Here is a 14,744-nt window from a genome sequence, read left to right on the forward strand (position 1 = left end):
ATTGATTGATTGCTTTCACCTAAAATTTTGTCCTTATTTGTTATCTATAATACAAAAAATTACAATGTATGTCTGTCTGATGCTTAAGATCTCAGTAACCACTGAACCGATTGGGCTCTACTCTTCAGGGAATAAACCTACTGGTCCTGTGATGGTTTTAAGCTCTTTTCCTGAGGGGCGGGACAACCCCAACCTCCAAAAATTAGTTTTTACTTTTTCTTTATAAATCTAAAATAATAAAAAAATGGGTTGATCAATCGCAGTTCATTACCTGTTGGGGCAGAGCCCCCAGAGGCTAGGGGCGAAGCCTCTAGTATGAAAAAAAATAATAAATTTCACGTGAATCAGAGGCAAAATTAGAATAAAAAAGTATTAAATCAAGCTGTAAAAAGCACACACATTTGTCAGAGGCTTTTTACACACTCAAGATAGGGTTTTAAATAAAATAATAAATGATGGGGTTGAGGAAAGAGTAAGGGATATGCAACACACAGTGGACATACAGACAACTCGTTATTGTAGCTTTGCTACCTATAATGTGATTTGTTACATCTCTATCCAATTCTAAGTCATCACCTGACTCATCTGAACTATCTAAAAAATAGTAAAGCATTTTTATGAACTATTTTAGGGAGTGTTGGACTATCAATTTGGTTTGCAAATTTTTATAACCAAAGCAACCTACTTAGAAGGGTATTTTTTTCTAAAATGATTTGGTATGTACATCAAGTATTGTTCAATATCTATCCCTAATATAGTTATTCCTAAAAGTTATTGAAATCCATTATTTACTCGCTATCTTATACAAGACCGAAGAAAATATCAGTAAGAAGTTTAACACTCTTAATTGCTATAATTGCTCTCCTAGATCTAGATATGATATCTTGACTCCCTTTACTACTTCAGACAAAGTAACTTGTTTGTCTAGCTTATTTTTTTCATAAATTTCTGGTGAAAATTGCTATCCTTTCTATCCTCTCATACTTGCTATTCTAGATATTTTTACACATGTATCTCTGTTCCTGTTTAATTTTTATCCTATTATTTACTTGCTATCCTAGCATACTTACTAACTTAGCTATCTGCTACCCTATCTATCCTTTCTATCCTTGTTATCGTTGGTATCCTTGCTATCATTGCTATCCTAGCTATTCTTGCAGTCCTAGCTATACTTGCTATCCTAGCTTTACTTGCTATCCTTGGTTTATTTGCTATCTTAGATATCCTGTATACCTGTAAAAGATCCAGCCATAGAAACTAGACTATCTGTTCCACCTTCTTCATCACTATCTTGACTACTATCTGAGAAAAATGATGATAGTTATCAATCAATGAAAGATATCTAAAACGACAAAAATGAAAATGAAATGTGTTATTAGTAAGATTTTTGTTTGAAATATATAAATTTTTAATACCTCACAATTCTACAATTCAAAACTTCTAGGGGATCTGCCTTTTTGAGACCTTTAGGGACAATTAAGGGAAGGGAAAAATTGACACAAATAGTCAACTGCAAAAATAGTTATAAACCATCCGGACCCTAAGAAGCTTCATGGAAAAGGAGAACCATATTGATCCAGCAGTTTCTTTGGTAAAGACACACAAACAGACAAACATCATCTTACTTTTATGTAGAAATGTCTAACCTTCAATGTCTGACAATTTTTCTTGATGTTGGGCCACTAAATCCAGGTTTGGTATAGTCTCTACTCTTCTTAGGTTGGGTGATGTCAGGACAGGAGTAAATATAGGAGATACATCAGTACTAAACAATAATAATTAAGTCTGGTGATGTCAGGACAGGGGTAAATATGGGGGATACATCAGTACTAAACAATAATAATTAAGTCTGGTGATGTCAGGACAGGGGTAAATATGGGGGATACATCAGTACTAAACAATAATAATTAAGTCTGGTGATGTCAGGACAGGGGTAAATATGGTGGATACATCAGTACTAAACAATAATAATTAATCTGGTTATGTCAGGACAGGTGTAAATATGGGGGATACATCAGTACTAAACAATAATAATAAAAAATTCTTTAAAAAACTGCCTTATCATCTTAAGTATAATTGATGTTAGAAAAGGGTAAATATAAGAAAAGCACCAATTTAAAAATTAAATAATTCAAAACTTTTGAATTGGATTTACTTTTTAAAGAATTGGTGTTATTAAAACCGGGGTGAATATACTTTATATCAAAAACTTAAGGTATCTTAGTTGTTAAAATTAAACCCAGTTTTTACTCTGGGGATCGTTGTAGTAGGTCCTTTGGTACTATAAAGCCTAACTATTTTAGAGAACCAGACTATTAGATTAATGACACTTGCCAAGAAGGTCTACATGTGAATACGTTTTATATTAGCACCTGTTTTGAGTCACGACATTCCAATATCACTAATTCTAATGTTGCCCATTTAACAAGAACCAAGAACAATAGAAAAACAACCTATACAATGTTACCTGTTTAATCCAGGAGAGTTTGGGGGTGGAGTACAAATATGACGTATTCTGTTGCGAGGAAGATTTCTCAGGTTAAAGCTCTGGGTTTTGGTTATCCTATAAAATAAAGTAGTAAGGTTTTTTTTGTCTAAGGCTAAATATCTGATAATTGTGATGAGAATTTATGGTAATTTTCAGAGATATTTTAAAGATCTCTTTGTATGGTTTTGTGCCATTTATTGAGTAAGAGAAAACAAAATGAAGTAGGGTAATATTTTTTAAGAGGGAATGCCATACCCTTTTGTAAAATAGCCTAAAATCGTCCTATGACTTATTCTAATTCTGCTTATAAATGGAGCCGTTTTTAAGATCTCTTAGGACAAATGTATTGTAAAAGATTAAAAATTCATATAAGATTAAGCTATTAAATGTTTTAGTATAACACTTACTTTGGATTAAGAAAGGGTTTCATTTCTTCTTTTGGACGTAAATCTTGTAAAAAATATAGATCAATACAAAGCTTTCCTACAATTATGATCTGAATTTAAGGGATAAGACAATGGACGGTAAATTCATGTAAAAATTTCCTCTTTCAGATATTTTAGAAGTCCTCAAAGGTTTTAAGTTAAGGAACGTGTTTAGAAAACTTTGGGTACCAGAGCTGGATCTTTAAATCATTTTAGTGGTGAGCCAGATTAGGGTGAGCCGAATTTCAGCCAATCACAGCGCGGCATTTCATAAAATGCTGTGCCTTCATTGGTGGAAAGTTGGCTCACCCCGATCTGGCTCACCAAAGATCCAGCTCAGTTTAATTTCCTGTCTCTCCCTATTGTAAATAATAAATATTAAAAAGTAAATTTTAGGTGTTACGTCATATTTTTTGCACCAATACTCACAGCATCTAATATAAATTGTTCTGACCTGTGCTAGTTTTTCTGTGAGTTGTAGTTTCAACTGGAGGTTTGGCGGATTCTTCTATTTGTAGGAAACATAATGGATCTCTAGAAATATCAAAGTTTTCATAATTTATGTATATTTATAGCTTTTGCATTTTTACATGAATAGATAGGACAAGGTATGTATGAATCTCCTTCAAAATTACGATATAGAAATTCAAACTTATTTAGATATCTATAATACAAAGTAGAACGATGTCTGTCCGTCTGTCTGTCCGTCTGAAGCTTAAGATCTCGGTAACCACTGAACCGAATGGGCTCTACTCTTCAGGGAATATACCTACTGGTCCTGTGGTGGTTTTAAGATATTTTCTTGGGGGTTGGGACACCCCCAACCCCCCCAAAAACCAAAAAATCCCCCCCCAATTTTTTTTTGCAGGAGATTTCCTTGGGCCTTTTACGAATTTCACCTGAATTTTTTTTTGATCACCTCTTGGGGCAAAGCTCCTAGAGGCTAGGGGCGAAGCCGCTAGTAAATTATATAATGTAATACTCGGTGAATCAAATCTTGATATAACATTTATCTCCGTCGGTTTTGAGCTAACATATGGAAGAACGTCTTTATATGGTTTAGGGCGATGAATCATTCACAGTACAATGATCCTTTTCTCTTTGAGCTCAAGTAAGAAATCAATTACTGTGTAGTTTTTTTTTCAAACATTAACTAATAATCACGAAACCTCTACATTGAAATTAATAACTATTTTCGGTAAAATAAACAGATATCAAAATTGTTGACTATTATTTCATTTTTTGTCATGTCATTGTACTATGAAATAATGTTGTTTTCACTAATTGGTGGAAGAGTCAAAATAAATGACATAAAATTGAATTCGCCTACCTAGCATCAAATCTGTTGATTACTGCCAACTGTTGACCAATTTCATCCCTATAATATTTTGAAAATTTATCATGAGATGTTCCCTCGACTAAAACAGTTAAAAACCTTCCTGGGACCCAATAGAATGACCAATGATAGGCCAAAACACAGACTAAACGACGAAATTGACTATATATTTGTTTGTTTCAGTCCTGACTCTCTGAAGTTAGGATTAAGATGCACACGGAGATTGGAAGTGAGAATTCTTTGACCAATCTTAGATTGGTATCTTCGCGCACAGCTGTTTATATTCTAATTTGACTAATGGTAGGCCAGTATCACGTCATTTTTATAGGCACCATAAAACGTATTATTGGTACAACATAGACAGACAACCATCCTGTTTCTTTTTTTATAAGGATTGTTTCTACCTGAACATCACTGCTTTGGATCCGCTACTTGTTCGAGATGATTGACTAAAATTAAAGCATTTTTTATTAACTTATAAAACAGGTTGAATCAATTTTTTCCAAAACCAGTTTGCCGAGGGTAATAATTATCCATTACTTTGTATAATAGAAAGATTTCCGCGAATAGTAAAATGAAAAATAAAGTAAAACAAGGATTGATTTCATGATCTTACTTACTATACTATACTACATATGATTTTTCAGTATGGCTCAGAACCAGTTCTAATCCAGCGGATATTACTTGTATGCGATTCCATATTGAAAAAATATTTATTGATTAAATGAACTAAAAGATTTTTTGCAGTTTATATGTTGTAAAAAGAAACAGTTGATCCTCATTATTCTTTGTTTAATCGTTGCATTTCTTTTTTACTAAATTTAAAAAATAGTATTCATTTCTAAATAGCACTAATATTGGATTTAAAGCTTTCTAAATATATACAAAATCAATAACTTTGGCCTTACATAATTCCGTAAAAAATGCAGATTTCAAATAGATTGACACGTAAAATGTAAGGTAGCCAATCACTTCCGCTTATTGTCATATTAGATGATGTATATTTGCAATAAGTCATTATGTCAAAAAGTGATTGAATATGTTTATCAACTATAATGTTATGTAGCAATTATTTGAAATTTTGTCGATGTTACAAATTGATACATTAGGAGAAAGTGATGACACTCCAGAATGTAAATCTCCGAAAAGTGAATGCAGAAAAAGTTAGGATTTTGAAATAAATAATTTTTTATTACACACACAAATGCCGTTCAAGACAAAGACGAAGACTAAACTACATTACTTTTGCACCACTTTTGACGTCATATTCTCCATCACTTTTTTAGGGGTTTTTATTACCACTTCTCCTCTTATCTTTCTCATTCTATGATGTCACAGGAATCAAAAGTGACAAAAAAGTAATGCAGTTTGGTCTTCATCAAGACAAAGCCCATATTATCCTGTTGTGACGTCATAGATTTAGGGAAAGGGAAAGAAGAAAAAGGGAAAGGAGAACCATATTTCTCCCATATTCTTTAAAGAGATTTTCTTCCCCCCTTTCCTTCTCCTATGTTAAAATTTATGACGTCACAACAGGACAATATTGGCTTTGTCTCATTCAACAGACACAATTCACTGACTAACGCTCACTTAACCCTTAACGGTCGGGGGGGGGGGGGGGGAGGGCCGTTGAACGCCCCCCCCATCCGGTTTTTTCTATCTCATTTTCTGTGTGTGAAAGATAAAGAGCCCAAACTGCTTGACTTTTTAAATGTGTGGGTATGAGACGTAACTGAGAGTTGAAATTTTTTGAATATCTCCATCCTGGCGGGCACAGGATGCCAGCAAACCTGGCAGGGTCATCCAGGTAAAGAGCAAAAATATTTTTTTGACTTAAAAAAAGCATTTTATCTTACCAAAATACTAAAATATCCTATAGTAGTACATCCTCATATTAAATAAAGGTGTTCAAGTCAATTTCAGGTTCCAGGTAGGATCCTGCAGGTCCTGATCCTCCAGGTCTCCAGAAATCTTTAAATGGCTCCTGTGGCCGCAATTTTTGACTTAGAGACTTCAAATTTTAAACTTAAGCTTTTCTTACATATCTACATAACGTATTAAAATTTCATAAAGATCCGCCACCGTTTTCCCGCCGACCGCCGACTGCGGCGGCTGGCAGCTTCCAAGTACAGCTGCGGCCGCTGAAATTTACATTTTGATATTTCAAATATAAAATTTACCTAAAGATAAACATTTTCTGCAAAAAAAAATTTATTCTAGCTTCAAAAATAAAAAAATTACAGCCGTTTAAAATTTTTAAGTAAAAAAGGACCTGAAAACAAAGGTTGTTAAATAAAAGGGTGATGGAAGCGAAAATTGACCTTGACTTACTTAAGGTCGGAAATTCATCATAACACAGGGGACTTACACAAAAAAATTTAGCCCTCTAGCTCTAATAGGAACTCCAAAAATAGCCTAAAACCGTGGTATGACCAAAATAGATATTCTCTGAAAAGCAGAACACAGTTGTTCTAGCAGTTAGCACTATATTAATCATCAGAATCGAGGGAAAACCAGACAATCATACTTATTAATTGTATTATTGATATTACTTTGTAAACAGAGCATCAGATAGTTAACCTTTTGTTATTCAAAGTTCTTTCATTGCCCTAACTACACAAATTTAACATATTTCAGAAGGTATTTTATACTCAATTTAGAAAAGATAAATATGAGAGGTAATCTATTTTTAATATGCATTAATTGACTCATAATATTTTAGTTTATGAACTTTAGGAGCAAAGCAACTCCCAATGAGTTTTAATACGGAAAGCTTTCTGTTTCTTAGAAAATTTTTAATTATTAAAACTTATATTCTAATTTTTAAATAAAAAAAGATTTATCTCTTCATTAGTTTTGATGATTATTTTACAGATTAAAAATTTAGCCAAAATGATTTTATTCTAGATTTGCTCTCATGCCATCTAGGTGCTTTGTATTCAAAGGGGTTTAAGGAGGAAGAAAACAGCCTAACACTGACTTAAGGCTTAAATCTTAAGCTTCAAATCAAAAATAACTTTACTACTTTATAAAATAGGATTTCTGAATTAGATTTTAATAGAATTGAGGTATTGTTTATCTAGAATAACTATGCACATATATGAAATTAAAGTAGTAAAAGAAAATAAGAAAAGTTATAACTATACTGGATAGAACATTCTCAATAGAAGCAAAGCATTTTTTAAAACAACAAACTATGCTGCGCAAAATGGTACAAAAATGACGTCATATGATAAAATAACCAATGAGAGGCGAGTATATATTTTACCATTGGTCAATTACAATGTATACTGGCCTCTCATTGGACAACTTTATAGTATGACGTCATTTTTTTGTGCCATTTTGCGCAGCATCCAACAAACCTGGAATTAAAAGTAGATGAATTTTCTTTCTTTAAACAGGAACGAAATGATTGTGATCTCTATAAATAAAAAATAATATCAGTTAACATAAAGTAATAAAATATCATATATATTTAAATCGCCTTAATTGTATTTATTAAATTATGAATAGTTTACGTTGTTTAGATTAAAGCAACACATTTAACTTCATTGAGTTACGAAAAAATCTACATTCACATATAAAATTAACAATGTAGCTTTTCATTTAAAGATTTTTAACTATTTTGGGGGAGGGGGGGGGATCAACCTCCCAAGAGAAATAACCCCCTAAAAAAGTTACCCCCTCATTTTTTTACAATTTTTTTCTTAAAGCTAATAGTAAAAGTGGTGGGTCAACTTCCCCATATTATGCCTCTAATTCCAAGAGTAATAGCTGCTAATGATTAATTAAGGTACTGATTCTTGAATGTTTGTTAAATATAAAGAATCCCTTTTAAGGCTACCTTTGGTAAGCTGACTTTAATGCTGTATTCAGCAAAGAAAAAACTCGTCCTTCGCGGCTTTTCAACACTGCCCTCGGATTTTGGCTCCATTTTTTATATTTCTATTAAATACTTGAAAGGAACTTTCTATAAATAGTTTCACAACAATCCGACTATCTGAAATATTATTTCAATGATTTGATAAGTTTGATAATAACAACAAATAAACAAACATTAAAAACATAGAGTGACTGAACTGTTAAAATTAAAAAAATCAGTTTTCAAAATCTGCACAAAACATGAATTAAAAGTGTAACTGAAATACAGTGTGTTCATTTCGACATCTCCTTAATCAAGTCTAAACCGTTAACAGTTTTCAGACTAGATGAGGAAATGCTGCGCTCATAACCTAGTGCATAATCATACAGTTAAACAGTTTTTGAAAAGTTTTCTTATGATATAATAACCAATAAACAACACACTTATTCTCCATGTCAAGTGAATAATAGTTCATAAAACAGACATGGGTGGTGTGGTTTGAAGAATAAATTAACTTTAAAAAAAAAAAAAAAAAAAGTGGGGTAGGGTAGGGGAATCACGTTATAATAAAGTAACTTTTCTTTGAAAGTCTATTCCCTTTAACCTCTGCAGTAAAGTCGCAGTACAGAAATATTCACACGCAGAGAAAACCTCACTGATTGACAGATTATGCTAGACTGGAAAAAAGTTATGCATATGATTTATATACACATATACATAAAACAAACTTATGTCGAAAAATACGTTAAAAACGGAGAAAAAAAATGCATTTAGGAAATTGGTTTATGATAAAATTCAGTATTTTTAAAATCATTAATATTATTTTAAGATTTAAGAAAGGTTAAAAGTTTTAAAATTTTTGTCACCACCCTTGGCGTAAAAATGGACGCTGCGTCAGCAAAAATTCGCTGTCCAAAACGAAACAGTAAAAAGATGTTTGAAAAATAAGATATTTAGAAAATTTGTAAAAAAAAACTTTGATTGACTAATACCCAAAGGTATTTGTTGGTTATCCTTATACTAAAGTAACAGGATATCTGTTTGTCCGTCTGTGTGTCTGTGTGTTTGTACCAAAGGATCTCGCTAACCGCTGAACCAATTGGGTTCTCCTTAACTGGGTAGCTTTTTATAGGTCCCGGGAAGGTTTATAACTAACCCTCCCAAGAGAAATCGCCCCCAGAAACCTCCCCCTCCACAAAAAAATAATATTTTTTTTAACTAAAATTAAAAATGAGGGGTTGAACCCCCCCCCTAAATTTTTAAAAAATTTTTCTTTTAAAATCTAAAATGATAAGTTGGGTTATCAAATTTGACCCTCCCCTCCCCAAGTGCCGCTAGAGGCTTCTAGAGGGCGTAGCCGCTAGTTCAAGATAAATTAATATGATTAGAATTTTTTTTTTTGTAAATATTAGATTGTCAATCAGTGGTGTGCACGGGGTTTTGTCCGGGGTGTGTGAGAAGACAAACCAAAATCGACTGGGTGCAGTGGAGGGGGAGGAGGTGGATACTTCACCTCCAATCAACACGCCTCTGGTGGCAACAAAAAATTGTAATGATAGTTTTGACATTAAGGTTTGATCTTTTCTAAAATCATTTATGTTTCAACATGAGAAAGAATAGTTATATCTCGCATCGTATTATAAACGGCTTTTCGCGGATATAGAATGTACAATTATAAGATTAAAACTAGTTTTTTTAGCCCCGAGGGGCCGAAGGCAACGGCTAAAAAATGGTTTTAATCTTATGATTGTACATTTTTATATTCGTAGAAAGCAGGATATAATACGATGCTAGACATAGTTTTTTCGTATGGATGAGAACCGGTTCCTATCCACCGGATTCGAATGAATACGAGAAAATATTTTATCAATATTGAGACTTTTCGTATAAACATCAATTTTTCTAAAATGAAAACAATGAATCACTTTTTGCTGTTTAAATGTATACACACCAAAAATGAACCGCATAGTCAGGCGTAAACACTAAAACATAAATTCAAGTCATTTTTACGACACATATTCTTTTTAAGATACTTTTTAATAATTTTTAAAAGCGAAGCTTTTCTATAATTAGTTTAGGTCCGACCGTATGTCTGTAACGGATAGCTTTTTCCGTTAATTTAGGCATATTAGTATTGTCCTATCGATTTCAAATTTTGCATGGTGATTCCTTTAGTAGTTAGGTACGATTTAGAAAGCGTAGCAACTCTATTATCATTACAAGAATGTCAGTACCTCCATTTTAAACATATCGATTTTTTTTACTGTTTTAACAACAAATTTTTATGTGATATAATTATCCGATTGATCTGATTTTTGGTATATTGATTCCCGGGACAACAAAGTATAATTTTATATGCAAAGCAACCCTATTGTCAAGTCCTAAAAATGTATGTTCATAAACATTATCCTGTATAAAGCAGTTTTTCATCAAACTACTTACAATTTTGCTTTGACTCTTATACATTTATATTATGATTATTATTTACAGACAAACGAAAAATACAAATATTTATTTCTTTTTGTAATTTGTTATTAGGGTTGTTTATTTGTTTAATAGAACTTAAAGAGTTTTTTATCATTTGCTAGGTGTTGATGTCCGTTTGTCCTACCGTTTTAGTGCTTCGCTTTTATGGATGTTGTCATCCTTGTTAAGATATTTTTAGTAAAAAAAATATTTTTGAATGTAATTAAAATAGTTTTTAGACAAGTATAACTTAAAATACACGCTAATGTAAGGTAAAAAAGTCGATTTCCTTCTTTTTATATTTTTTCCAAAATTGTACTTTGTTGTTCTAGGAATCAGTATTCCAAAAAATCAGATCAGTAGGATAATTATATTATATAAAATTTGTTGTTAAACCAGGTGAAAACCAACATATTTGAAATAGACGTAAGGATTTCTTGTAGCGATTATAGAGTTGCTACGCTTTCCAAATTGAAACTGTTATAGTAATCATCATGCAAAATTTGAAATAGAGTTTTATCTATTCATTTGACTTAAAACTATTTCACTCTTTTCTAAGCTATCCTATTCCGTAAAATTTGTGACATGTAAATAATTTTTAGGTAATTTATTTGTTTATATTGTTCAAGCATTCTTACCCAGGGATATAAAGGGATAAGACAATGGCCGATAAATTTATGTGATTCACAAAATTACCCCTTATGTAGATTACAAATTGTTATTGAAACGTTAGGATACTCAACTTAATGAACCAGTCAGTCAAAATTCAATAAAAGTCCCCAAAGTTGTTGAAAATAAGAAAATGTTATTATACAACTTTGGGGACTAGTGTAATAAACAGCCCAATGTCCCCTCCCTCCCTGATTCTGGCCATAGGTCCTGTACATGCAAATGCGTATACCCATAATTTATTATTCTTTGTAGCGAAGCTGTTCTATGTAGCTTGGATAACTAGTAGTATATTAGCGTGGTATTTTATTATAGAAAAGTGTAGCTTTTCTGTAATTAGGGTCGGTCAGTCCGTCCGTCCGTAACGGATATCTTTTTTCGTAATGTTAGGCATGTTAGAATTGTCCTATCGATTTCAAACTTTGCATGGTGATTCCTGTAGTAGTTAGGTACGATTTAGAAAGTGTAGCAACTCTATAATCGTTGACAGAATGTCCGTACGTCCATTTTGAACATGTTGATTTTTTAACTTTTTAACAACAATTTTTATGTGATAAAATCATCCAATTGATCTGATTTTTTTATTACTGATTCCTATTACAATAAGGTACAATATTTTGAGCGAAGCATCTCTATAATCAAGTCCTAAAAATGTAAGTATGTCCATAAACATTATTCTGTATCAAGCAGTCTTTCAACAAATCTACTTATAATTTTGCTTCGACTCTTATACATTTATATTCAGATTTTTCAGTTCTGACACTATACAAGTGGTAATGTCCGTATGTTCTACCGTTTCTGTGCTTCGCTTTTATGGATGTTGTTATCCTTGTTATAGAAACTCTTAAATTACTTCTTTTATTTTATCTTATTTCTCTCTTCTTTGATTTACTCAAAAACATACAGACAAACGAAAAAATACAAATATTTATTTTTGTTTATAATTTATTTTCAGAGTTGTTTTAAAGAACTTAAAGTGTATTATCTCATTTGCACATTTTTGTTCTTGTTTTTCATGTGTTTGAAAAGTTTTATAGAATTTCTTGGAAAACAAAAAGCTCCTCTATGAATTATTTTTAGTGTTGAGTTATTCAAATCCATTCTAATGATTCAAACTTCGTATTCGAATCATCCTTGCTTTAGTAGAAACAAAATACTTTTCCAATACTAGCGTATAAGCCCCAAGCATCTAGGGACCTTAAGATTTCGGCAACCACCTAATTGATTGAATTCTACTCTTCAGGGAATAAATCTACTGGTTCTGTACTGGTTTTAAGCTATTTTCTTGGGGGTGGAACACCCCCAAACCAACCAACAAAAAAAAATCCAACTAAATTTTTTAGATAGTTAATTTGAAATAGGTGGTTGCAGCACCAGAGTTACTTATTTTTTTAAATAACCACTTCGGGCAAAGCCCCTGGAGGCTAGGGGCGAAGCCGCTAGTTACTTTATAGAGTACAATATTTCTTGGCATCTTATTAACCTTGTATAAATTTTGAATAAAATATGCTAGACATTCGGTGACAAGCCATTTCATTCTATAGATAAGGTTTAAAGGACATATAATACTAGAAAAAGCAAGGTTAATATGCAGATTCAAAAATCAATATCAGACAAATATAAAAAAATCTTTTCTAAACGAAGACGTAATAATATTTAAGCTTTTATATAATTAGAGTCGGTCCATCCGTTCGACCATAATTCCGTCTGTGACGGATAGCTTTTTTCGTTAATTAAGGCATGTTAGAATTATCTTATCGATTTCAAACTTTGCATGGTGATTCCTGAAATAGTTAGGTACGATTTAGAAATCTTTGCAACTCTATAATCATTACCAGAATGACCGTACGTCCATTTTTAACATGTTGATTTTTTACTTTTCTAACAACCAATCTTTATGTGATCCAATTATCCGATTGTTCTGATTTTTGATACAAATCCTAAAATTGTAAGTATGTCCATAAAAAGGTATCATGTATCAAGAAGTTTTTCAACAAATTTACCTACACTTTTTCTGCGACTCGTATACATTTATATTCTGATTATTCAGTTCTGACACTATACAAGTGTTAATGTCCACTTGTCCTACTGCTTTTATGGATGTTGTCATCCTTGTTTTGTTAGAAATAACACACATTCAACAAATACCAAAAAAAGATTTTATAACCAAAATAATACTAAGTTTTCACACACTTAACCCTGCGGGACTACCCAGTACCCAATTTAACCTAAACAAATCTGATCTAAAGAAAAAAAAAACACAAAAATACCCCGCCCCCTCCCCTCCTAAAGAAGTTGTATCAACTTTTTTGCTTTTTATTTAAGATAGCTAGCCGGTCCTTTCAGTAAGTAGTAGATGTAAAATTTTTCATAGAATTCAGATATGCAATCGGTTTTTTTGTAGACCTCTTATTTTTAAAGTAATTTAAGTTTTTTAAAAAAATAATTAAGTCGGTTTTAAGGTACTAAAACGCAACAAAATAAAAGAAGAAAATAGCCAGTATAAACAAAAATAGTAAGATCTTTAATTTGACACCTTACTTTTAAAATTCTGTTGAGTAATTGTTGAAAAAATCTATTTTTTTAACCTCGGTTTAATCAAAACATTAAACCTAAATATTTTCTCATACAGACATAAAAAATATGGGTTCATATATACCATTAGAATGAGAAAAATAATATGAATCCATTGTAAGCAAAATTGAAAAAGTTTAAAAAAATTGTAATAAAAAATAGAAAAAATAAAAAAGTTATTTTAAGAATTGTAACTACTAAACTAGCCAATCACAAATCGCAAAAATTGACGAATCGGGAAGCTTAATCTATAAAATTAACCTATAGAATTGCCAGAAAAAAAGGAGAACGTTCATACAATATATACAATAGATACTACAATAAATATAGTGATATTAAAGAACATGTAAAGAATGAAAAATTATGAACAAATATGCATCAGTCTGTTTATAAACTTCAAAACAATGCAGTTAAAAATACATTATTGTTTCTTGTGTTTAAAAAATATCTGCTACATTGCATTGTCTTTTGTTTAGGTTTTGTTCAGGTTTGGTTCAAGCTAACCCTTTAAAGCCGAAAATTATGATTCTTAAAATAAACTTATTTTTTTTATTATAGTTTTATAAAACTTTTTCAATTTTGCTTAGAATAGATTCGTAATATTTTTCTGATTCTAAAGGTATATATGAACCCATGTTTTTTATGTCTGTTTGAGAAAATATTTAGGTCTAAAGTTTTGATTAAACCGAGGTTAAAAAAATAGATTTTTTCAATAATTACTCAACAGAATTTTAAAAGTAAGGTGTCAAATTAAAGATCTTACTATTTTTGTTCATACTGGCCATTTTCTTCTTTTATTTTGTTGCGTTTTAGTACCTTAAAACCGACTTAATTATTTTTTTAAAAAACTTAAATTACTTAAAAAATAAGAGGTCTACAAAAAAACCGATTGCATATCTGAATTCTATGAAAAATTTTACATCT

The 14,744-nt window shown here is 31.4% G+C and overlaps 1 protein-coding gene across 1 annotated transcript; it reads right to left on the reverse strand.

Annotated features, from left to right (window-relative positions):
- Positions 1-436: 436 nt before the first annotated feature.
- LOC145324093 (uncharacterized) lies at positions 437-8,251 on the reverse strand. The gene is made up of 10 exons (XM_080166718.1): positions 8,094-8,251; positions 7,612-7,670; positions 4,654-4,698; positions 4,244-4,291; positions 3,368-3,447; positions 2,896-2,938; positions 2,468-2,563; positions 1,647-1,765; positions 1,234-1,302; positions 437-594 (listed from the first exon to the last, which is right to left on the reverse strand). The coding sequence occupies exons 1-10, from the start codon at positions 8,181-8,183 to the stop codon at positions 437-439; spliced, it is 807 nt and encodes a 268-aa protein (XP_080022844.1). The 5' UTR covers positions 8,184-8,251.
- Positions 8,252-14,744: the final 6,493 nt, after the last annotated feature.

Source organism: Acartia tonsa, chromosome 7 (assembly GCF_053477335.1).
Source record: "Acartia tonsa isolate MP-2025a chromosome 7, ASM5347733v1, whole genome shotgun sequence".
Classification (NCBI taxonomy): Eukaryota; Metazoa; Arthropoda; class Copepoda; order Calanoida; family Acartiidae; genus Acartia; species Acartia tonsa.